We start from the raw sequence: 24,465 nt of genomic DNA, 5'->3' as shown, positions 1-24,465 counted from the left end.
GGGGGGGGGGGGGTGTGCTCATCTGGTCCTGTTAGGTCACTTCCTTCCTCTCTGGCCTCAGTGCTCTTCAAGTGTGTGAAACAGATTTAGTTGTATTTAAGTCCAGCATTTGCACATGCACGAATGCGCACAGATTCACACTCACACCACACTCACACATGCTGTCAGTCAGTTAAAATGTTTAAAATGTTGAAAGTCGATTTAGATTGAGTTCTGTTTCTGTTTTCCATCACATTATTTGAATAAGAGTCTTGTCGCAGCGTCATTTTTAACAGCAAGGACTTGGATTCATGCACAGAGCTGTAGTAAATCTACACTGAGCTTCCACATGATGTTCAGCTTGGGTGAACTCTAACATGAGTTTTTGCTCCACTCAGAAACAGCCTTCACAGTCCTGACCTTTGAGGGAACATAGAGCAAGAGAGTCCAAAAGAGAGGATGCTATCATATTCACTGTGTTGCACCATCACATTTTTATGTAACAATACTCCACAAAAGAGACGCATCATGGTCTGCAGTCAGTCGCCAGGGGTCCATGGTATAAAATAGGTCTCTTGAATTAACTGTGTCCAGTTAAAGACTGGACAACATGCGTTCATTTTTTTAATGAAAATGACGTCATGAGTTTTATTTCCTGCTGATTAAGACAAATTAATTCATTGCCTGTAATTTTAGGTGCATGACAACATGCTCCCCTTACAGCTTCCTAACTAAAGGTGTAATTTTCTGTTTTAATGAATATGTGTTTCCAGTTTGAGTGTGGAAGGGATGGACTGATGGTTTACAATTAGACAGAATAATCAAAATCTGTAGTTGACAACATCGTTATTTACAAGACTACGTCCCTGTTTTTGTGTGTGTGTGGGTATGTGTGTGTCACAGCTAACCGAGCACAGAGCGGAGCAGCCAGCAGCTCTCAGACAGGAGACGCCTTAGGGAAAGCGCTCGCATCGGTAAGTGCAGCACACACACACACAAATGCAGATCTAAGAGACCTGTTCAGTCCTTGAATAATGCAAAATGATTTTATAATTCATTTTTTCCGTTGTGTCCAAGCCTTTGGCAGACTTGGAGTTTATCATATTACTTAAATTCTATCTGTATGTTGTTTTTTAGTCTTAGTTGTAACTGATTTTTTTTTTGGTTTCTTTTTCAGATTTACTCTCCAGACCACACGAACAACAGCTTCTCATCCAATCCCTCCACCCCAGTTGGCTCCCCACCCTCCCTCACAGGTTAGCACATGGCATTCACCTTCTAACAACCACACACACACACACACACACACACACACGCTACATCAACCCAAAACCAACACAGAACAACATTTACCAGAGGCAAGAAGCAGAGCTGACTTAAGACTTGGACTGAATTCACACTTCTGTAAGTCACAAAAAAGAGGACTCGAGAATCAGCATGAACCTGTTTCAAATTACCTGAGACTTGAACTTGTTTCAAATGACCTGAGACTTGAACTTGTTTCAAATGACCTGAGACTTGAACTTGTTTCAAATGACTTGAGACTTGAACATTGAACAAATCATTCGAGACTTGGACTTGGACTTGCTTCAGATGACTTAAACACAGTTCCAGGAAAAAGAAGAAAAGGAAAAAAATATAAATCTTAACGCTTATTCAACATTTGATATAATTTAAAGGGAATTCTGCTCTGTATCAGAAGCACAATCACTAGGCGTTGAAAGAAACCATAAAAACAAATGAATAATTGTTGTGTCTCCTCTCCATACCACTCCTCCTCCTCTTATTTCCACCAATTACTTCTGCTCTCGGCTGATGTTGTAAACTCTCCCTGCTCCTTAAAGTGAAAAATGACTTTTCCTAATAATAGTTGTGTCGAATTTGTCTCTAATTGTCAGTGCTACACACACTGTTTGATATTTCTCTGCCACGCCTGGTGACTGATAGCTTTAATTACGAGCACCACTTTGACAAATTGTTCACAAACCTACCGGCTCTGCGAACACAAGCCCCCTCCCCTCTTCCTCCTCTCCTCCTCGTCATTATAGCGGCCTGGGATATTGCCTGCTAAACCATAATTGGTGTTTATCATTGTGTCAGAGTTACTCCACTTTTTACAAATTAGAAATGAAGCCTATTAGAGCAAACTACATGCAAATTGATATCCAAGGCTAATTCTGCGAGGGTGTTTTACACTGTTGGACTCGGAATAATTTACCCTGCCGTTTAATACATATATTTGTATTTGCACATGAATGTACCCAGGTGATTATTCATTAATTAGCATATGGAAATGAGCATGTAATATGAATAAAGGGAAGAGGGGAGAGAAAAGACTGCGAGACAAAATGGGAAGACAATAAAAATGAGAAACATGAGCTAATGAGATGAGATCAGAGTTACAAGGGAGAGATCAGTAGTGAAGGCAGAGAGGAGAAGAGAGGGAAAAAAAGAGGAAGGAACACAAATAGAGAGCAGATATGAGTTATAAGAAAATAACTGAGGAACTGGGCTGACTTAGTTTTATTGCTAATGATTTTCAATCTGTTTATTTTTCAATTTTTTTTTCATATTACAAGTGAGAAATGATCAACACCAAGTTCCAGATCTGAGTTGATAAGGTTTCGAGTCATGTTATCAGTGAAATGTTTGCTGACTGGTGTGTGATTCTTGATCAGCTGCTTCTTAACTATTTTGGTAAAAACTAAAAGACACAGATCTGTCTCTGTGAGGATACAATAACAAAAAGATTTGTTAGCATTAGCAGCTATTAGCAGTGGCACATTTGCTTCAAGCTTCTTTAACATCAAGGCATGGTCACACTTAGCCTGGTATCACCAGACCAATTTGTGTTTCCGAGAGCATTAGCTGGTAAATCTGCACAAATTTTTCACGTCAATCTTGGCGAGATAATATAATGATGTACAAATTTGAGAACAAAATGCTACAGGGCAGTAAATGGATTGCCACAGAGGAGCTAAAGGACGCTCGGAGAGCTATGTGATGCTAGCATATTCCTAGCTGCCAGCTGCTAGAGCCACATATTTCACAAAGATGTACACATGAATTGTACTGTGGCACTTTCTGGTGTGACTGGGCTTTAACGGCGTATCTTTGTGGTTTCTGTCCAAAATAAATAAATTGAAAAAATCATCTGTTAGTTTTTCTCTCCTCTGAAACCTGAACATTGTTGAACTGACTCTGAACACCAGCCCATCATCTCTCAGAGCTTAATGTAAATTCACACAAGTCGCTGTCTCTCTTCCGTCTACCAGCTAATGAGACCTGTCGGTTCAGATACAACCCTTCAGTGCGCCGTCAAACACAAAAGCAGAAAAGAACAGAGACACAAAGCTTGTTTATTCTGCAGAGGGCCCATGCTAATCAACCACTTGTACCTTTTCAAAAACAAAAGCCTGATATTAGCATTTCCACTATGAGATATGTGTTGGTTTGTTTTTGTCTTTTCTTCCTCATCTCTGTGTGTATTATGTCGGAGCGCCATGAGTGGATATGATGAGAGACTCCTCGTGTGTAAAGACGTTTTGTGTGGTGTTTGGCACCGTACGTCGAGTGGTTTCTTTTCTCTACATATAAAAAGGAAGGGAGGTTTCGGCTTTAATCCCCTCTCAGACATCCATCCTGTGGAGGGTCACAGGAGGCCGGAGCGTGGACAGGCTTGCAGTTTATCATAAAACACACATGAAAGGATGCAGATTTGAACTAAACTAAACATCTCCCCATCTCCTATCCTAATGATGTGTCCTTGTCTCCTCTCTCCTAGCTGCCAGTTCAGCTGTTTGGTCGAGGAATGGCGGACAGGGAGCGTCATCGCCAAACTACGAGGCTCCGCTGCACTCTCTGGTATGCACACACACAACCGCAACCATTGTGCACATGTCTAAATATAACATATATAACACAACATAACATGTTTGATTGTGGTTAAAATGCATTTGAACCAAAAGGCAGCTTGTTTTACTTCCATAACCTCTGTTGACTGAGGTCTGTGGAGTAACAGGAGGAGTTGTTTCTGTTCTTTTTTTTATAGACCATTATCAAAGCAGAAGTCTATAGACAGGTTTCCTACTCACAAACAATCCAGCTCCCAGCAGGATGGTAGAAAACACTGTCACAATGTCATGAGTTTAATTATGGACATGTAGACATAAAGCAACTTCAATAAAACCAGTTATAATATTGTTTAAAGGTAAATTTGTATGCTGTGTTTGTTCTTGTATTTTCAAATAGTTTTACCACACACCTATGTACATATAACATGTCTACATATATGACACTATATGTGCTAGATGTGCTACATTATTCAACTGTATTAAATACAAGCAAAACTTGACTGATAACAAATGTCAATACGGCATCAGGATCATGAAAAGAGAGTGTGTTCATCTCTTTATGAGTTTCATTCTCTTAAAAAACACATAAACATAATAAACATAAACATTATATTGTGACGCATTTTCCATCCAAAGCCATCGGCCTGTGCCTCTAACTGTCAGCAAGTCACACACTGAAACTCCAAACCCATAAAACACACAGTAGCAGTGTGAGTTGTTTTACCTTAAAACTGGTGTTTTTCTGCATCACCAGGTTCTGTGGAAAACTATCCACCACCTTCCAGAACTCTGCACCTTGTACTGTTCTCCATGGTCCTGACCAGGTCGCTAGATTCTGATAGCAAACAAATTAAACTGAGCTAAAAGGATTTTTCCTTCTTGAAATATTAGCATATATATTACAAACTGTTACATCTGTGATTTGTGTTGTTTAAATCACAAAAACAACTTTCCACATGTAACTAAATCAGGAGTAAAAAAGTCAAAACACTGTGAACTATTGAGAGCTGGATTAATATACATTTGGTGCTTTAGTGAGTATTTATGGCAGCAGAACAGTGAATGTGCTACTGTCTATAAATAAACCTACAATGTGTGTGTTCAAGAAGGTGTGTTAATAAGAGAAGTTTTTGCTCAATGACGGAGCTCTATAGCACAGAGGAATAAGATATATCATTGCTTCGGAGACATATTTTGTGATCTGTCACAAGCTTCTAATAAATCACAGGCATCCGGATGTTTATGGACGACCGACGTTTCAGTTTCATCCAAACTGCATCTCAGGATGAATGTCGAGAGTCACGTCTATCTGTGTTTGTTCGCTCTGCAGCAAAGTCGTATCGAGGACCGTCTGGAGCGTTTGGACGATGCCATCCATGTACTGCGGAGCCACGCGGTGGGGCCGTCTACGGGTATGACCAGCGGGCACGGTGACATGCACAGCCTCATCGGGGCTGCGCATTCGCATAACGGTGCCATGGGTGCTCTGGGCAGCGGGTACGGGACAGGACTGCTGTCGGCCAACAGACACTCCCTCATGGTAGGACCCTGAGAACATGTTGTTTTTTTTTTTGTTTGTTTTTTTGTGGTGATGGGTTTGAAGGTGATGTCAGAGGGAGCATAACGTTTAATGCAAAAAGGTCCACCTTAAAGAAAAGAGGAGAGGAGGTTGAATTGAAAACATGAAGACAGCAGTAATGTTTTCCATATTTAAGGCTTTTGGCTTTGTCAACTTGAAACAATAAACATAAAGAACCAAACAGCTGTGTGACATAAGGAGATGTAGGAGGGTGAGAGAGAGGGAGAGAAGGAGCATTATAAAACCAGTATAAACACATTCAGATGCCTGAAAATGTTCAGTCAGACTTATTTTGTTTATTTGTGTTGTACATTTGTCCATATTCACATGTGCACACACACACCAGATGTTCCTTCAGACACACAAGACGCTCCGCACACCGCCGCAACCTCTTCAACACCTATCTCTCCCCTTAGATCGTAGCCTCAACCCGCTTTTGTTCTGTCCAGCCGTTTTGCATTAAGACTGTAATGAGCACTGCAGCCTGTAGGGGGCACCACACAGTCCTGTTACACTGTTCTCACTACAGTAGTTCAGGAGCCTGGTCCTCTTCTCTCGCTGGTCTTTGTTAAAGTATTTACTTTGAAGTGCTATTTTCTAAATGGAGAGCACCTGTGGTAGAGGGCAGTGTGTGTGTGTGTGTGTGTGTGTGTGTGTGTGTGTGTGTGTGTGTGTGTGTGTGTGTGTGTGTGTTGGCCGACTCCCGCAGAGATTACCTTCTTCTCACGCATATCTGTCCAGCTCTCTCTCTCTCTCTCTCTCTCTCTCTCTCTCTCTCTCTCTCTCTCCCTCTCTCTCTCTCTTTCTCTCTGTCTCTCTGTCCTGGAGGTCAGTGCTGCATCATTGTCTTGGATAAACACACATTTTCCTCTCATCGTTGTCTGTCTCCTCTCTTACACGTTAACGCTTACACATTACACGTGTGTTTTTGCTGTATTTCCTGCTTAAAGTTGCAGTAATATTATGTTAACAGTGAATAAACGCCTTTATGTAATGTGAAAGGTCCCTCATAGGTCTGAATCCAGAGAGTTGTATCCAACTCTGCTCCACTGAGTTTTTTAGCCTCGTGTAGCTTATAGTTTTAGTTGCCCATAGTTTTGCTGTTATATAGGTCTGTCCCCGAAGCAAGACACATTGACTCCAGAGTGCAGGGTCGTCTTTCGTATATTAATTTGTCACATCCTTGTGGTTGATTGATTTTTTTAAGAGTCATTATTTTAATGTCTTTGTTCATCATCTTAGATGTGATACAGATACTAATTTATTTCCTGTAAGTAGTTGCAATATAATAAAAGCTGCTAGCGAAATGTTAGCAATATGGCAACATGTTAAACTGGAAGGTCCCACCAGTGAAAAGGCAGTGTGTACACTATGAAAGGCTTTACAGTGATTTGCAGGGGTGGCACTAGTGTTAGGACTAGTTTATTCCTAGATTTGACTTTCATGAATAACAGTTAAATTAGATAATAAAAGAAAGAGTGTATGGCATTCATGTATCATTTTAAGGGTTTACCCTGAGCCATATCATACACCTGACAGCAATCATATCACATCCATACAGGGTTAGCAATATTAGAGTTAGTTTACAGCCGTTAAAATAAACACAATGTTATGATGGGGGATACATAAGTTCAGGTATTGGAATCGGTATTGGGAAGGAAAAACTGCTATGGGAACCTCTTTAGTGAAAACATCAGATTTCCAATAAGTTGTAGTAAAAGTGAGTGTCCTGGTTACTGCTCAGTCCTAAAATTCAAATCGCCCAGGAGCATCTCTCCTGCTGAGCTGCTGACAACAGAGTGTTGTTCATTTTGTGATTCAGTTATTTTGAGAGTTTACAGCCTGCTGTGCTGTTGCTCCCGCGTTGCTCTGTCTACAATGACACAGTGATTCCACTGACAATATGTGAGTCAACTCTGGGGGTTCTTGACTGACGCAAATTATGTACAAAGCAATAAACAATCTACTTCCTGGAAATATTCAAAAATTGTTTTTTCACAGAGTTGGGGGTTATAATCTGAGGGGTGAGTTCAACTTAAAACATCAGCGGGCACGTACAACACTAAAAAGTTTTTGTCTGTCAGTTTGTGGAGTGAGGCTGTGGAACAGACTGGGTGTGGAGCTCAGGCAATGTCCGAGCATGATCCAGTTTAAAAAGTGGTACAAACACATGGTTTTCACGAGGTACAGGGAGGAAGAAGGGCTTTAATAATCGGGTGTTTTCATAAATGATAAATGATTTATGTATTTGTTTATTTAATCTATTTATTTTCTTCTACTTTATGTAAATATATATGTTTGGGAAGAAAGACTGATAATTGAGTTGTGGAGAAGGGGTAGGTTTAAATAAGCATATGCTTCATCCTACTCCTTTTCGGACATGTTGGGTTAACATTATTATTTTTGTTTTGATTATTGTTGTTGGATTTGTTTGTTTTTCAGTTTACTTTGTGTGTTACTCGCACATGTTCGAAATAAACTTAACTAACTAACTAACTAACTAACGCATCGAGCTCTAGTATTATGGCATATTTACTGTTTGGTTACCTGCACAGTGATACATGACAGACAGTTCTTGCAGCTAGCTGGTAAACATAGCATTTAGCAGCTAAAGAACCACATATTTTTCCCAGGAGCCGGTGGAGACAAAACAGGAGCTAAAAGGAGAGTGAGGAGGGTCTTATATTGATCAGATGGACACAAAATGAAACCAGTGGGATGATAATGTTGCTCGGGCTCAGATATCTGCTTTTTAAGATGGTACACAAAGTTAGGAAAGAAAGGACATTTAAATGTCCTGATGTACAAAGTGATATGAACAACACACCTAAGGAAATACTTAAGGCTAAAGAACTACATAACTTCACAAAATGTTTTGCTCAAGAAAACACCTCAGATGTTCACTTTGCTGTTTGCTTGCAGCATTTCATACTCTGTACAAGAAAAACTGGTTTTTAATTAAGGAAAATCTTTAAGTTTTGGAAAATGTCTTTTGAAAGGATTTAAGACTTTCCACATAGATTTGGGAGGGAGAAAATGCTTGAGAACTACTTTTCAGCTTCATTTGGAGGTTATTCTAAACACTTCTCCTCCTCCTGGGACACCCCCAGATACAAATTTGGCATTAAGCTTTATGAAGTGACTTGGAGGTTTTGCCCAAGAAAACATTCACAGTTTACCTCTTGCTATGGGTGATGTTTTTACAAACTACTTTTCAGTTTCATCTTGAAATGATTCCAAATGCATTTATGACTTGTTTTCATACATATGCAACCAGTGGAAAAAGAGAATAAAGTCAAGTGAAGGATGTGTGCTGAAAACACAATGTTTACTTCTGGACTCTTTAAACACACACATACATAGAGACACACACACACAGACGCTCATAAATTGCTCCTTGTGTTGTCATTAAGACCTCTGTGTGTGTGTGTGTGTGTGTGTGTGTGTGTGTGTGTGTGTGTGTGTGTGTGTGTGTGTGTGTGTGTTTATTTGGGCTCTGGAGTATTGGCTAAAAGAAAAACAGACCCATTACTGTAAGTCTGAAAACGCACCAGCTCTATAACCACATATGTGCGTGCGCACATGCACACACACACACACACACACACACACACACACACACACACACTTATATACTCTGAATGCACGGGGCTGGTTAACATCACATTGGGGGACCCAAGCAGCCCACTGACATTGTGGGGACTCATATCCATAAAGCAATTTGATTGGAGAAGCTGCTGATTGACAAAGTATTTTCACCAACTTGCAAATTCCCATTGTAAAGTTCCTAATCATAAAACACAGGATAATTCAACAATAATATCATTTTTAGTTAGGTTTAGTTGATTTGAGTTATAAGTTTGTGTGAAATCATGTTTTTGCTGTCAGCTTAGAATGGCAGATAGCTTGAGTACTACACTGCCCATGACCTTCAGCTTATATTGTTTTTTTTGTTCTGTTTGTTTATATATTAATTCAATTCAATTTTATTTGTATAGCACCAAATCATAAAAAGCATTATCATTATTATTACAAGTGCTGATATGATGAAATCTCAATACTAATAACAAAAATTTTACATTTTTTTCTCAACTCTATCACCAGGCCTTCAGTACCAGTTTACAGTGTTTGATACATAACTGGCACCAAAGTATTGAAGTTGATATACTGTTATCCCAGGCCTAGGTATAGTATGTGTAGCATGTATGTTTCCCAGACAGTGTAAACAGGAAGTCTAAACCAGAGGAAAAGGATGAGACTCAATCTAAATATTAAAAAAAAGAAAAGAGTGGAAAACAGAAAAAGCAGAGCGAGAGGAAGGAGTGATGTCATCTCTAAAATGAAGCCATTGTGTTTGCACTAAGAGTTTTTTGTGTATTTCCCATGCACAGTCACACTCTCTCTCTCTCTCTTTCTCTCTCCTTATGTCACTCTCCCAGGTCTTTCTTTCTTTCTTTACTTCTCTTCCATCTTCCCTTGTCATTTCGTCCTTCTTTCTTTCTTTTCCCATTCTCTCTTTCTGTGACTTTTCTATTATTCCTTCAGTTTTTTTCTCTTTTCTCACTTTTTATTTCTTTTCTTTTTTCTCTTTTCCATTTACTTTCTTGTGTGACTAAACTCTCTCTCTCCCTCCTGCTGTGTTTGATATGCTCTCTCACTCACACACAAGTCCTCTCTTATTGATACACATATTACTACACATTTACTTTATTATGTTTTCTGTCTGTTTTGTTTTCATCTTCCCATCTACATGTACCTCTCTCTCTCTCTCTCCCTCTCTCTCCCACACACACACACACACACACACACACACGCACACACACACACAGCTGTATGTAGTTTGGCAGTGTTAGGCAGAGACGCCTGCAGGCTGAGGTCATAACTCTGGGAAAACAGGTGGTAGACTGATGTGGGGGAGAGAGAGAGAGAGGAAGAGAGACATATACATAGACAGGAATGCACAACCAAACACATAAATACACACTGATACAGAAGTAGATACACACATGTGTTCCAGCGTGCTCTTTTGTTATTTAGCTTTATATTTTCTTTATTCATGCACAAATGATGAAGTGCGTCAGTTAGAGCTGAAGTCATTCTGGAGCATCACTGATATTAAGTCTGAAACCAGGCATAAAACAGAGCAGCAGAGGGATAGGGTGACGTGACATTTAACTGAATGTGATCTGATGTGAAACAAACTGAAGAGGAAGAGAATATATGACTGTCTAGAGTCTCTGTGAAGGTTTTAAAATGTGTTCTCTGTTCTGCTGTCTGCCCCTGATGATGTGTTTAAGTCACGCCAGTTATTTTACTGCCTCTCAGCTCGGTGCGGATGGTGACTCTGAAACGAGGGGAAAGGTTAAGGCAGAGAAATGTTTCTCTCTCTCTCCATTAAGCATGTTGCATTAAGTGAAATGGATCATAATCTGCATCACTTTGCCGTAAAACACACTAATGCCTTTTAATGCTCTGCATCGCCTCTCTTCTCTCCGTCACTAAACTCACTCCTATAAGCTGATAGAAATCCACTGCCCTCCATTTACCTCCAGTACCACAATGAGAGTTATAATAATGATGAACTTTCTGTGTAGAAAGAAAAACTATTTTACAACTAAATGGCCAAGAGTACATGGACTTCATCTTAAAGCTCCACATAGTATAAAGGTAGATCTCCCAACTTTTTTGATTATAGATCAGGTCTAGGTTCTATATTAATACTGTGAAAGTATCAAAGCCTCAGTCCACAGAGAAACGCACACAGCCTGTATTCAGAAACTGAGCCTTAAAACCAGCCGTCAGGACTTCTGGAACTTTGTTATGTCACAACAGAGCAGTCACTGCTCTCAGCCATGCCCCCGAGCCCTGCCAGCCTTGCAGGATTTGGTTTCTCTGAGTGTTTACCTGAAAACAGTCACACCAACCTGTTGTTGCAAGAGTTTAAAACCACAAATATATCTTCTTATGGATCAACACTTAAAACACTGGAGAAAGTGTAAACAGTACAAACAGTGTGGATGTCCACATAGGCCTACTTCTGGCCATGTTGCATAAAAGCTGTTGAAAACAGGTGGGAACATTTTACATATTTCTTAAATTGATTTTATTTATTTGTTGTGGAGCATACAGTGTGGTAGGTTTAGTCTATTTATTCAGGTTTTTGTTTATTCAATTGTTCTGCTTCAATTTTATTCAGTGATGTTGTACTAAACAAAACTAATGCTAAAGTCTGACCTTCAACTGGTCATCATCGTAAAAATAAACAACAAGAAAAAACAATAACACTTTCAGAAAATTATTCATTTCTGCTTTTGTTTATCTTAAAAAAAAAACTTTCTATATAGTTACCATTCAATTGATAATCGTTGGCTGCTGTGTTTCTCCTCAACATACATGTACCTGAGGGAATAAATTACAGGATTGTATGCTAATATGCATTGCTATAGTATGATAATGATGTTTAAGTGCAGGTTGCCCTCACTGTTTGTATTCAAAAGCTGTGTAATATGAATATTTATGGGGAGAAGAGGTTGTGATCAATGGGCATCTGTGTGCAGCCTCGTGTTCAAGAAGACAAGTCAATGAATATACTTTAACAACCTTGATATTTGCTTAATACAACAAGGGCCTGCGTCTCGGGTGGAATGATGGAAATGCAAAAAAGTTAATGAATACATTTTTATCATACTAACAGTTATATGAATGTAAAAATATTGTTCAAAAAGAAGCAAAATGCAAAGATATATGCCTTTTAGCATGCACATATATTTTGTTTCTGGAGCTTTCAACGGCATCTTACACTTTACATCAGCAGATTTAGTTTTGCCATGAGAAGAAGGTGAAAGGTCCTGAAAATGCTAGAAAGTGGACCTTGAGTTGACTATTAAAGATTATTTAACAGTGCACCTGTACAAAAATATAAACGTGACATAACACTGTAAACAAATGCATTTCATTCAGGTGATTAATTTCAGAATGTAAAATGTAATAAAAATTTAGAATAAAAGATGTAGAAACATATAAAAAGGTGAACATATGACAAAAAAATCATCAATCATAGATTTAAATTTGAAAATTTGAATATGATGTATATAAATATAAATAATTTAATGCTGGGTGGCCCTCTGGCAAATTTGTATTTCAATATCAAATGTGTCTTCCTATATGTACTGTATGTTAAAACTTATCAATTAAGTGTAATATTTAAAATTTCTCACATGTAACAAAGCAGGTCAAAGGCCTCAGGAATAAATTCAATTCTTGACATATTATTCATACACTATCCAGATGGATTTTCTCTGACAAAAATATTTTCACCTCATAAGAACATTTTTCCAAATGACACATTTCCCTGGGCCTCTTTCTTTCCCTTCCCTCCATTTTCCTCTGCTTAATTTCTCTTTTTTTTTTTTTTTTTTTTTTTTTTGTTGACGTTTTACGCGACAGTGGAGTCTGTCGTTCTTCACTCTGTTCATTACACGGAAAATTTAAAAAAATAACATACATATTCCACCACTGGAAAATGTTGCTTTACTTTTCCTCCCATGGTAGTCCAACCTCACTGAGCTCTCTCTCTCTCTCTCTGTGTGTGTGTGTGTGTGCGTGTGTGTGTTGATGTTGCTAAAGCAGGTGCTTTCTGTCAAGTGTTCAGTTTGCACAGAGGAGAGACTGTACAGTTTGGAGACTGTTCCAGACCAATGCAGACTCCACTTTAAATATCCAATATACAGGACATCACATCTAGAGAAATGAACTGCATTCACCACACAAAATAAAACTAAGTGGTTTCCTTGTAATTATGACTTTCGCTTGTCTCATAGTTACAAAATAAAAACAAGCCCAACTTTAATCTTTAATCTAATTGTCTTTGTCTTTACTTGAGCTTTGTTTAATTATACACATTTTGAAGCCGAAACTCGCCTGTTTATCTTAAAGGTCCCATAATTTACACTTTTCTGATGTTTTATTTGATGTGTTGATCCATAAGAAGATATATTTGTGGTTTTAGCTTTAGATCTCCCCTCTCAAACTTCTCTCTGCAGCTCCAGTAACAACAGGTTGATGAACCTATCAGAGAGGAGGGGGCTGTCAGCCTCTCTTCGGATTGGCTGGTGATCTAATAAAGATGTAGCAGATTTTGTGGTGGGTCCAGGTGGGCGGTGGCTTGGGGCGTGGCTGATAGCGGTTACTGCTTTGTTGTGACATCACAAAGTAATAGGAAGTCCTGACGGCTGGTTTTAGGTGTCTGAATACAGGCTGTGTGCATTTCTCTGTGGACTGAGGCTTTGATACTTTCACAGTATTAATATAGAAGATAACTATAGAACTTCTGTTTTATTGTTAGGCAACCTCTAGTGGCCGCAGTAACTATGATGGGAGCTATGAAGATGGTCAGGTGATGTAGTAGAACAAAGTCCATGTTACGAGGAAGTTGTGGTGGAAGAGGACGTGTTTATTATTATAACCATGACGACCAAGATCCAGTATGGCTGCTATTATAGAGGCGCAATATCAGTGGTTAGAGCAAATGACATTTAGTTTGAAATATTCCTCCTCAGCAGAGGAAGATTTCTGATGATTTTACACAAGAAATATTAGAATTTAATAGCAAGATTGACATGAAATTTTCTTCACACATTCCTGCTTCTCAGAGCTCCTCCTCACCTTTAATATTTTAATGACCTGTTCACCTTTATTTTAGTGCCACATTCAGGACAATCTTTACATTTAAATATTCTGATTCCTTCTCTAGAGTAATGAAATTGAGCTATATGGCGTCTTTGATGAGATTCCAAAGTGGACTTCCTGCTTCATGTTACATCTCGTCCTCTCCTCTCGCCTCCTGAATTTTTCTGTTTGCAGAAGTGTTTTTTCCAGACTGCGACAATAATCGAAAACGACAAATGGAAATTGCAGAAATCCATCTAATACAGGGTGAAATATTACAATTTACAGAGTTAGTAAATCGACAGTTTATTTTTTCTTCTCAGGCAGACACACACACGGACTTGTCCCAACTGTTTATAACTGCATGACAAGTCTGTGTGTGTGTGTGTGTGTGTGTGTGTGTGTGTGTGTTAGAGAGTGAGAGACAGAAAGTGTGAGAGCCAGAAATTCCCTTCTCTCGAGTCATCCTGTGTAATCAGTGCACTACACACAAACACACACATGTTAAATGAACACGAAATGAACGCACTGATCAACAACATTGCAGATGACAGTTACTCAGCACCTCCTCTTCTGTCTCTGGCTCGTTTTCTATTTTCTTTCTGCTTTATTGAAATGACATTTATATGTCTGCGCCAACCAAACAGAGACGAAACATAGCACATAGTGCACAATGGTGAAAAACATTTTAAATCACAAATAAATAAAATATACAGTTTAAATGCTTTGTACTTGAGATTCTTATGCATGCTGTAATTATAGATTGAACATCAATACCTTTTTTGGTCCCAACTAAAATCAAAAGTTGCATCAAATTCTTGGTCAGAATTGTGATTGAAATGTTTATTCACTAACTGGTTAAAAAGATTTAAGATTTAAACAATAACATTTTTTCTACCTTTAAACTCTTTGATGCATTAAGCACTTTGGCATAAAACATGTTTATATTTCCCAAACTAGTTCAAAAATGAAAAAAAAACAAACAAACGCTTGCAACACAAAAAACCCCACAAGTTTAAACTCTTGGTTAAACTTTCTGCGTGTGATAGAGTGAGCAACATGTTCTGCACAAATTCGTGCAAATTTATGGTTTTCTTCATTGCCAGTATTAGACAAGGACCCACCTAAGATGCTCTGCTGTACAGATGACTTCTGATTAAATACCTTTTGTATGTTTTATTTGCTTTAGTTTCTACAAATACATCACTGTTTTTTCCTAAATCCTCCATCAGTGTTAGGATTTTCCTTCAGCCACTGGTTTCATTTCATTTCATTCAAAATGTATGGACATACAGTAGCTCACAGGATATTGTGAAAAGAATCATGTGTACGGTCCTGCTGGTGGTCAGCATCCAACTGTCGGATTTTGAAGGGTCCTTGAATGCACCAACAAGGAAAGTTTTCAAAACAACTTTTTCTTGTTGTTGTATCCTGATAAAACAGTTGAGAGCTGTGCCTGTTTTGAAAAGTCTCCCTGTTGGTGCATTCAAGGACTCTCTGACATCTGACTTTTGAGAGTTGGCTGCTGAACAGCAACTTTTTTAAGTCAAGCAAAAAAAAAAAACAATACTCATCCTTTTTCACAGAAACCATGTGTCCTTTTTTTTCTGTCAAATGACAGATGTTAGAGTGTCCTTGAATGCAACTCTGACAAAAATCAGAACAAACCAAAACAAATGTGAACACTGACAAACTAATTTTAACTCAAGGTTCAGTAACTAGTCTGCTCTGCAGTTCTCAACAGCATTTCATGGCTACAGCAAAAAAAAAAAGAAGAACCAACGAATTTTATCTGTTGACAGTAAAATCAAAGCTTTTCACTGGTGCGTCCATGTTGTTACTGGCTGCAAGGTTACGTTCAGCTGCCCTCCGATCAGATGCCTCCAACCTGGGGGGCAGGGGGTAAGTGGGCGTGGCAGCAATTCGTGGCAAATATTGTAGCGACACCGGCAGCAGATCAGTTTCTGTGTAATTTATTTATATTTTTCTCCTCCGTCTGTCTCCCCGTCTTCCCTCCTCATTGAACTAAATTAAGGAAGAGAGAAGGAAGGCTCGTTAAAATATAAAAGCCCTGCATTAAAAATGTACGCCGCCCTCTCTCTCTCCCTCTCTGCTGCCATTTTACATTTGGGAATCCAGGCAGTGATGAAAGGCAGAGAACGGAAAGAAAAACAAGAGGCAAGTGATAAATAAGGGGGCAAACAGACGTGTGGACAGATAGACTGACGCTCAGTTTGAAACACACACACTCAATCACACACACACATACACACACACGCACAGACGCCTGATGACAAACTGGTCGACATTTTGTGATATTTGCATGGAGTGAAAGAATGTGGTGGGCAAAGACCTCTCTGTCAGCCAGCTGGATTAAAGGACAGACAGAGGGATTTGATTTTCAAAACATCTTTATTTACACTATGGTCATCATACATTACATCAAACACATCACACAATGAAACCGTACATTATATATTTGCATGTAGAATAGATCTGATTATGTCAGAACAGCACCAATGTTGGATAAGACCATTTGTATTTTTCTTTTCTTTACTTTTTGTCTGTTTTACAATAAAAATAAAGAAGCAACTGCCACTACTTTTGAATTTGACCTGTTATAATCTGGTTAAGAAATCAACATAGTTTTAGTTTTAATTAGTGTTGCACTAAAAATCCTGAAAGTATTTTCCAATTTCTAAAAAGATACTCTATTTTTTATACTTTAACTGTGACATATATTCCTCTGCTTCTAAGGCTGGTTAGAAAATCAAGGAACTGCCTAAGGGCTCTAGAGCCCCATGGGCCCCCAAATTCCCAGGCTCACTGTCTCTCAATAGGTTGTAGTAAAGTGATTAATATGTCAGGGAATTTGCACACATATCAACTTATTCAAGCTTGTTGCCCTGTTTTTTAACTGTGTTCAAACATGGTGGGAATTACTAAACAAAGTTTTGCAACATTAAATGACTTTAACTGACAAAAACCTGGGGCCAGGCAGTTTTATTCAGCTGATGTTGGGCTTAATGGCGGCTGTTTCCTCCTGCTGGGAAAGCGAACGAGTCGGCTGATTTTACACATCAGTCTGTTTACTGATGTTGGGGAGTACGACTGTATATGTGAAGAAAAAAAAGTTCTGTGTGTCTGTAGAGGAAGCTGAAAGTTTGCCTCATGTGATGTCACTTGAGTCCGCGTCAGTCAGGGCTGCCCGTTAGACACATTAGCCACGTCACGTAGCTAAATTTGTGGCCAAACAGTTTGCCTTGTGGGTAATGCAGGCACAAGGTTTTGACAGAGAAGAAGAATGTGTGGAATAATAAACAGAATATCTTTTTTTCGACTGTCCAACAATCTTGTAGAAGTAAAAAGATCGATCGTACTCTTTGAAGAATGTGCCAGAGCCAGAAAGGTAGCGTAGTTTATACAGTACAGGTGGTTGTAAGTCAATTCACAGAAATAATAACTGTTCAATCAACACATTTATTTGATCAATGTGACACACACTTGAGTTATGTTCTCCTAGCAACCGCCACAGCCTCTGTTTCTACTGAATGACATGGGCTAAATGGATACGTCACTTGCTGCTAATTGGTCAAAGCAAAATACCACCCCCAACAGAAAACAGCTAGCACGATGTCAGGCTGAATAATGAATTGAAATGAAATGGCAATTCAGTCTGATTATCACGCTATTAAAGACCCACCACACTGTGTCCCCAGCTTAGTGTGTTGAGAACTTTTACCACAGTATTTCTATAAGCAGCCACCACATGACTGTTTACAGTGTACAGATGTAAATCATGATTCATATCAAGCAGCTGTCCTGCTGATATGTTCAAAGTGAAACAAAGCTCAGGAAGAGGAGGGTGAGAGAGAGAGAGACTCCTCTGAACCGCAGGATGCAATAAGGAAGCTGGCATGACAAACACACACACACGCGCACGCACACACACACACACATAAAGCAAGTCCATCTCGTGCCAAAACAGTGAGTCCCTGCTGGAAGCTGCTTGGTGCTCTGGGAATTAGAAATCCCACAATTAAACATATGGGCATTAAGATAATTGTCAGTTGTTGTGCTTTCGTGTGTGTGTGTGTGTGTGTGTGTGTGTGTGTGTGTGTGTGTGTGTGTGTGTGTGTGTGTGTGTGGGGCAGACAGATGGATAGGATTCAGCCAAGCACACACAGACATGCACCCAACAGTATTCATTGAAAACACACGCTAAAAACAGGGAGACTCACAAGTAAAAATTAAAAAAAAAACTGTAAATATACATGTCAGACATGCAGATATGAACTTGGACTGAGACACACACAGATACACACAATCACACACACAACACACACACACACACACAAGCACATGGAGTCTGGATGAGCAGAGCACAGTCTGCCCACCTGAGCTGTACTGAACAGGACAAAATGGAGAAGAAAAAAAAACATCTCAAGGAATGGTGTATAGGGGTGTGTGTGTGTGAGAGAGAGAGAGAGAAAGAGAGAGAGAGAGAGAAAGAGAGAGAGAGAGAGAAAGAGAGCAAGAAGCAGATGGAGATCTTCAGTGGCTTAGAAAGGTAGACGATGCCCTCAACAGGCCAAAGATAAAACTACATCTGGAGGAGAAAGAAAGAAAGAAAGCATCACATCACACAGACTGTTTAACAACATTATATTTTTTTATTTTTATGATCTCAAGTCATCTCCTCTCAGTTTTTTTTCCAGAATATATTTAGTAATACTTGGTTTTTAATCATATAATACTGTGTTGGTTAAAAAGTGTCATAAACTATATCAACATCTGGAATAAAAGTATTAGCAATAAGACATTCACACAACACTTCAAATTTAAAACCAAGATACAGAAATATATAATTAACAATTTAAATACTTTGAGTAATCACAGATCAATGAATTAATTTATGAAATATGCCACCACCAAGGAAAGAACATGAGCCAGGTCAAGTTAATCATATATATACAGTATATAACACAGCATCACATCACAAAATCAATAAATGTATAATATGAGAAGAACATTTTAATATTTTAACAAATTACAAGTAAACAAACATGCTCAAATAATATTCATAAAATATAGTATTTCTCTGTTGTCACTAAAGATTTACTGAAAAAAGCCAAATTGAATGTTTCAATTGAAACTTTATGAAACTGAAACTTTACATGTGGGAGTCATTTGTAAAGATGTCCGTCCTCAGTGAGAACCAGTGGCCACAGACAGGCTGAAGCCAGTGAAATGACAAAACAGCCAAAAAGCTCTCATTGGAAAAAGAAACTAAAAATAAACAAAAACAAACAATAAGTCCAAAAGAGTTCAGAGAAATGAAACCTCAAACCAGCCTGAAGCCGTAAGCTCAGACCTGAAACAGGTTCAGACCACATCTGGACTGAAGTCACTGTTGTGTCTTACGGTGTCAGCTGCAGACAGAATCAGAGCAGCTGTTTGTTCACATGAACGTCTCTCTCACATCTTTGTGCCTCTTCCCTCTGTTTTCCAGGTGGGCTCTCACAGAGAAGACGGCGGCGGCGTGGGCGGTTTGCGCAGCGGACACTCGATGGCGGGTCAGGTGCCGGTGCCTCAGCTGCCCGTTCAGTCAGCCACCTCGCCAGACCTCAGCCAGCCAGACCCCTACCGTGGTGAGTCCCCGACGCGTCCGCACGCACGTCACTTACGCAGCGTTCATGCGCACGTCTCCGCTGTGTGGCAGAATCTTCATCCAGTGAGCAACAACCAGAGAAAGACACAAACACAGAGTCAGTGATGGACAAACTGCACTGGCATCTGTTGTTTTTGTTCATGGGTCTGTGTGTGTTTCCATGAAGACACAGGCATCCCACTGCTATCCCATCATGCACTTGTGCACAAACACAAAATATAGAGTTCTAACCCAAATGAATACTGTTGCACCATTGTTGTTAATAATAATACAATTAAAGATGGAGTTATTATAGATGAAGAAGAAGGAACGAAGGAGGATAAAAGGGGACATAGAAAAGAAAAAGAGGATGAATAGGACAGAAAAGAGTAAAACAGGACAGAGGACAACACTGAGATCACAGAGGAGAAAGTGTTCAAGGTTAAGGAAAGACGAAGAGGAAGCACAAATGGAGAGGAAAATGAACAGGAGAAAAAAGGAAAAGTTAAATTTCCAGGGATGGAAGAAAAGTAAGAGGAAGAAGTCACCAAATTAAAAAACTAAGAAAATGAAAACTAGAGAAGATAAAGATAATGAAAGTGATTAGGAAAGATGTACTGTAAAGATGGAGGGAAGAAGGAGAAAATGATCTCAAGAATGCTTAATAGGAAGAGAATAAAAATTAGAAAAAGAAAAAGAAGAGCAGATGGAAAAAATATGAGAACAAAAAGTATAAAAAAAAGGGAAGAGAAAGAAAATTTCGAATAATAAGAAAAATAATAAGAAGTCAAAAAGAAAAGGGTGTGTTGGAAAGGCAGAAATGAAGAAGGTGAGGAAGAAAAAGACAATGTAAAAGAAAGAAATAAAGTAAGTAAGTTACAGATGAGACAAAATGAAGAAGATAGAGAAAGAGGGAAGGGAAAAAGAAGAGAAATAAAATGGTAGTAAGGGAAACAAAAATATATATTTAAAAAAAAAAAAAAAAAAAAAACAGGTGAAGCTGAGGAAACTATCCCAGAATGAGGATCAGAAAGTGAAGATAGGTGAAGAGTCAGATCTCAGCTGGCGAGCCTGGACTTGGGCGCCCGAGCGGCAGAAAAACAGAATAAATATACAGTATGTGTGAGATGGATATGGAGGAGCAAAAGTGTATATGAGTGCGCTGTGGAGCAAATTAGCCCTGAGCTCGTTTTTAAAGGCTGAAAATGAGTCTGCTGGCAGCAAAGTTGAGCCAGCAGCGACCACAGCCAAGTGTGTAATGAGGTGAGAGAGAAAGAAAGAAACACACACACACACACACACACACACACACACACACACACACTCAGCCAGGAGAAGTTGTTCCTTACTCCTGCATCCGTCCATAACTCACACTCTCACACTCATGCTTTTCAGGGTGTGTGGGGGCTGTAAATAAAGGATATTAAAATGTTTTTGGCAGCACAGGCTAATGCACTGGCAGAGCCGCGGCTTCGAAGCTCTCTCCATTTTAAAACAATTATGAACAGTAAACATTTGTATCGTTTTGATAGTATAATATGTTTAGATTTATATTACATTTTACATTTACATCATTCGCTCTCTCTCGCTCAAACAGACTTTATCTCTATAGAAGAAGATGACTGATTTTAATAGTCTATACACTGATAAATAAATGTATGTTTATATATTATTTTACATACATAATGTAAATGGCTGGTTTACACAAATTGTACAAAGCACTAATCGTACTGAATATGAATCATGAGGTGAGGAATAATCCGCGATGAATGTAATTCCCTGGATCCTGGACCGCTGATTTGTTAGAGTGCATCTTCCAGAAGAGGGAAAACTTCCAGAAGGTTTCATACTGTAATGTTTTCTCCGGTCTGCAGTTGCAGTTTAAAGCCCCTGAAAATGTGGCTCCAAATGTTTTACTCCTCCAAAACATTAAATATTCATGACGAAGCAATAACACATCTACAGGCGTCATTTATTGAGTCGAACAATTAAAAACTCATCAAGACTGCGGGTGTGTGCTTTGTTCAGGTTTGACAGACAGGCTCTGATTCACAAGTTGCTCAATCCTGATTGGTGGACAGAAGTTTGTCACTTTTTTCCAACTGAGCCCCGCCCACTTCAAACCGGTAAACTGTTCGCTCTTAGTTAATGATCGGAATTTGATTCAGTTTTTAACAGATAGTTTATCATAACAATATACAGCATTTACAGAGACCAGGGCTAAAGATGAAGAACACTGAAATACTAAAGAGTGCAAAAAAAAAAAAGAACATAATGATAATAATGACAGCAACAACATTAATATTAGAAAGAATAATAATAATTAGCTAAACAAGCTAAACAATTAGATTAGATCTGATTGAGAAAATGTTTGAGAGCCTTAAATGGTTTGCTCCTACATTTCCTATGTGCAATGCATTGTGGGACAGTAGTTGATTGAGAGCCAATTCAGTCTGCATACTGACGTCTTTGGATTTAATTCTTTTGATTGCTTTTCCAGTGTGATATTTCTGACTGAAAACATGCTTCCAGTTGTATGTAGTCAGGCACTGGGACACAGTTATGGAGAAAACCAGGAAGTTCAGAACCTGCGGGAGGAAAGTGAGACACGTCTTGAGCAGAACTGAAGCTGCATTAACGCAAACTGAGGCGTATCCCCGTATACAGTGTTCAGTCTCCTCCGGTGTCACTTTGCGTCTGCCTGCTTCCACTCAGACATTCAGAGGCACAAAGTGACTTTTCACAGTTTCAGGTCTATTTAAATGCAGCTATTTATGCACAAACACACAGCGATTGTATGGAAGGAGACACACACACACACACACACACACAAATACACACAAACCAAACACAGGCCGTCACTCAAAGCTGCACACAAAATGCCTCCAGTCAGGCAAACGGAGATCCAAAATGGCCGACAGATGTGAGTGTGTGTGTGTGTGTGTGTGCGTGAGTGCACGTGTGTGTGTGTGTGTGTGTGTGTGTTTTGTGTTGACTGAGATGTTGGCAGCGCCCCAATGTCGGATCCATACAGACGTCAAATAAAGACTGCACTGTTCAGGGGGGAGAGGCAGACACAGGCTTTACGTTTGCACCACAACTCTCCCGTGCCGCCATCTTGGAGGTCGACTTGAGAATCAGCTGTGTTGACTTTGTCGGCAGAATAGGAAACTACATATTCTTTCTCTCTTTGGAGCGTTCACATGTTATTTCGGGATCAGTGGTTTGTTTGGTTTTTATTTCTAACAAGTGGAAGCGGATAGAACAAGTGAAGAGCTGAATCAGCTGTTTGGGTGTTATTAATGGATTTTATTCAGATGTAACTGACAGCGATGTTGCAGACACCAGTTTGCTGACATGTCAGCGTCAGTGGGAGATTCACAGTATCTGTTACTTTGAGTTTCAGCTACTTTTTCCCAAACAGCTGCTCATATTCACTGTTTGGAAGTGAGACTAGGACACGAACGCAGCATAATGTCCACATGTCATTTGACCAATTAAATAAGGCAGATTTTCTTCCTTTATTTCTGCACCTGCTCCTTTTAAATCAAGCCAGGAGTTTGAATGCATCACGTTTCACTGTCACATCACTTTGTACGTTTATTCTTGGGAGTGGAGCCTCAGTTTTTCTCAGAGCTGCAACTCATTTATGGTTTCCCTCCGCTACCATGCGGTAAAGGTTTGGTTAAGGCTGTTTGGTCAAGGTAAGGGAAACACTGTGGTAGTTGTTCGGGATGTGATCTGTAGTCAGAGTCAAACTCTTTGTTCCTCCATCTGTTCGCCACCAGTTTCTCCATAAAATGTTTCATTCTTACAACATCATGCAACTTAAAAAACCTAAAAATAACTTGTTTTGAAGTGCTTCAACAAATGGCCGTCGCTGTCAGCGAATTTTTGTGAATTCTTTCCTTAAGTTGGAACATTTAACACACACAGCATGATCACGCTACATGTGCCTTTACCACTGAGAAAGATCAGTCAGGGCAGAGAATCTCAAGCCAAATTCAGTCTTTTAAATGACGATATTTGCCTTAAAGGGCTTTAAAATCTGTACAGCATGTGACACACCCCCGACCTTATGGCTAATGGTTAAGAGCTTAGGTCTAACGCTGGTAAAGTAGTAGGTCATACGACGTGCGGCTCGACCGTGTTGGAAGGTAAAAGTGTTTGCAGTTGTTTTGATTGTGCATACTTAAAGCCTGAGTGAACGCCGGCCATAGAGAGGGGAAGATACGATGGGGTTTGAATAGAGGGATAACAACGCACATTCTCTCATTCATAGTGTTGCACCGTTGTGAAGTGACAGAATGAAGAGAGAGGTTCAGACCATTGCTCCTCTCTCACCTCTGCACAGTGGGTCGGGGGGGTGTACTGATGCTTTAGACGCTCACTTTGGATGTGAAGTGAAAATCTTGAAAACTGAAAACTTTAATGAAGAAAAAGGGAAGAAAATAACAGTTAATGACTATTTAAAAAATAAATTAAATTAATTAAGTAAAATTACACATGTCTTAGTGTTAGTTTCAAATTATATGATTCCTAGGCTGCAACTGGCACATGAAGGGATGAAGGGAAGCTACATAAAAACATTTGTAAAAACCACTCACTTGCTTTCACATCTCTCTCACCGTCTTCATTCGGCCTCTGCAGCTGGCTCAGGTGTCATCACATGACCCACGTGATGATAACAAATGGTCAATTATTGTACTTATTTGCATACACCTTTTAACCCCCCC

The 24,465-nt window shown here is 39.3% G+C and overlaps 1 protein-coding gene across 6 annotated transcripts in view; it reads left to right on the top strand.

The window, feature by feature from the left end:
- Nucleotides 1-24,465, top strand: part of tcf4 (transcription factor 4) — a 231,647-nt gene that overhangs the window by 195,303 nt on the left and 11,879 nt on the right. For all 6 annotated transcript variants that reach the window (XM_087175703.1, XM_087175702.1, XM_087175704.1 and 3 more), the window contains 5 exons: nucleotides 883-953; nucleotides 1,157-1,235; nucleotides 3,764-3,843; nucleotides 5,164-5,373; nucleotides 19,592-19,730. In XM_087175703.1, the coding sequence (XP_087031829.1) occupies nucleotides 883-953; nucleotides 1,157-1,235; nucleotides 3,764-3,843; nucleotides 5,164-5,373; nucleotides 19,592-19,730 (579 nt within the window). The remainder of the gene's footprint in view (nucleotides 1-882; nucleotides 954-1,156; nucleotides 1,236-3,763; nucleotides 3,844-5,163; nucleotides 5,374-19,591; nucleotides 19,731-24,465) is intronic.

This window comes from Seriola lalandi, unplaced genomic scaffold, assembly GCF_002814215.2.
Source record: "Seriola lalandi dorsalis isolate HSWRI2012SDOR001 ecotype SW California unplaced genomic scaffold, Sedor1 jcf7180002054484, whole genome shotgun sequence".
Classification (NCBI taxonomy): Eukaryota; Metazoa; Chordata; class Actinopteri; order Carangiformes; family Carangidae; genus Seriola; species Seriola lalandi.
The sequence above is the reverse complement of the archived record's forward strand: the minus strand, read 5'-3'. Positions and strand labels throughout refer to the sequence as shown.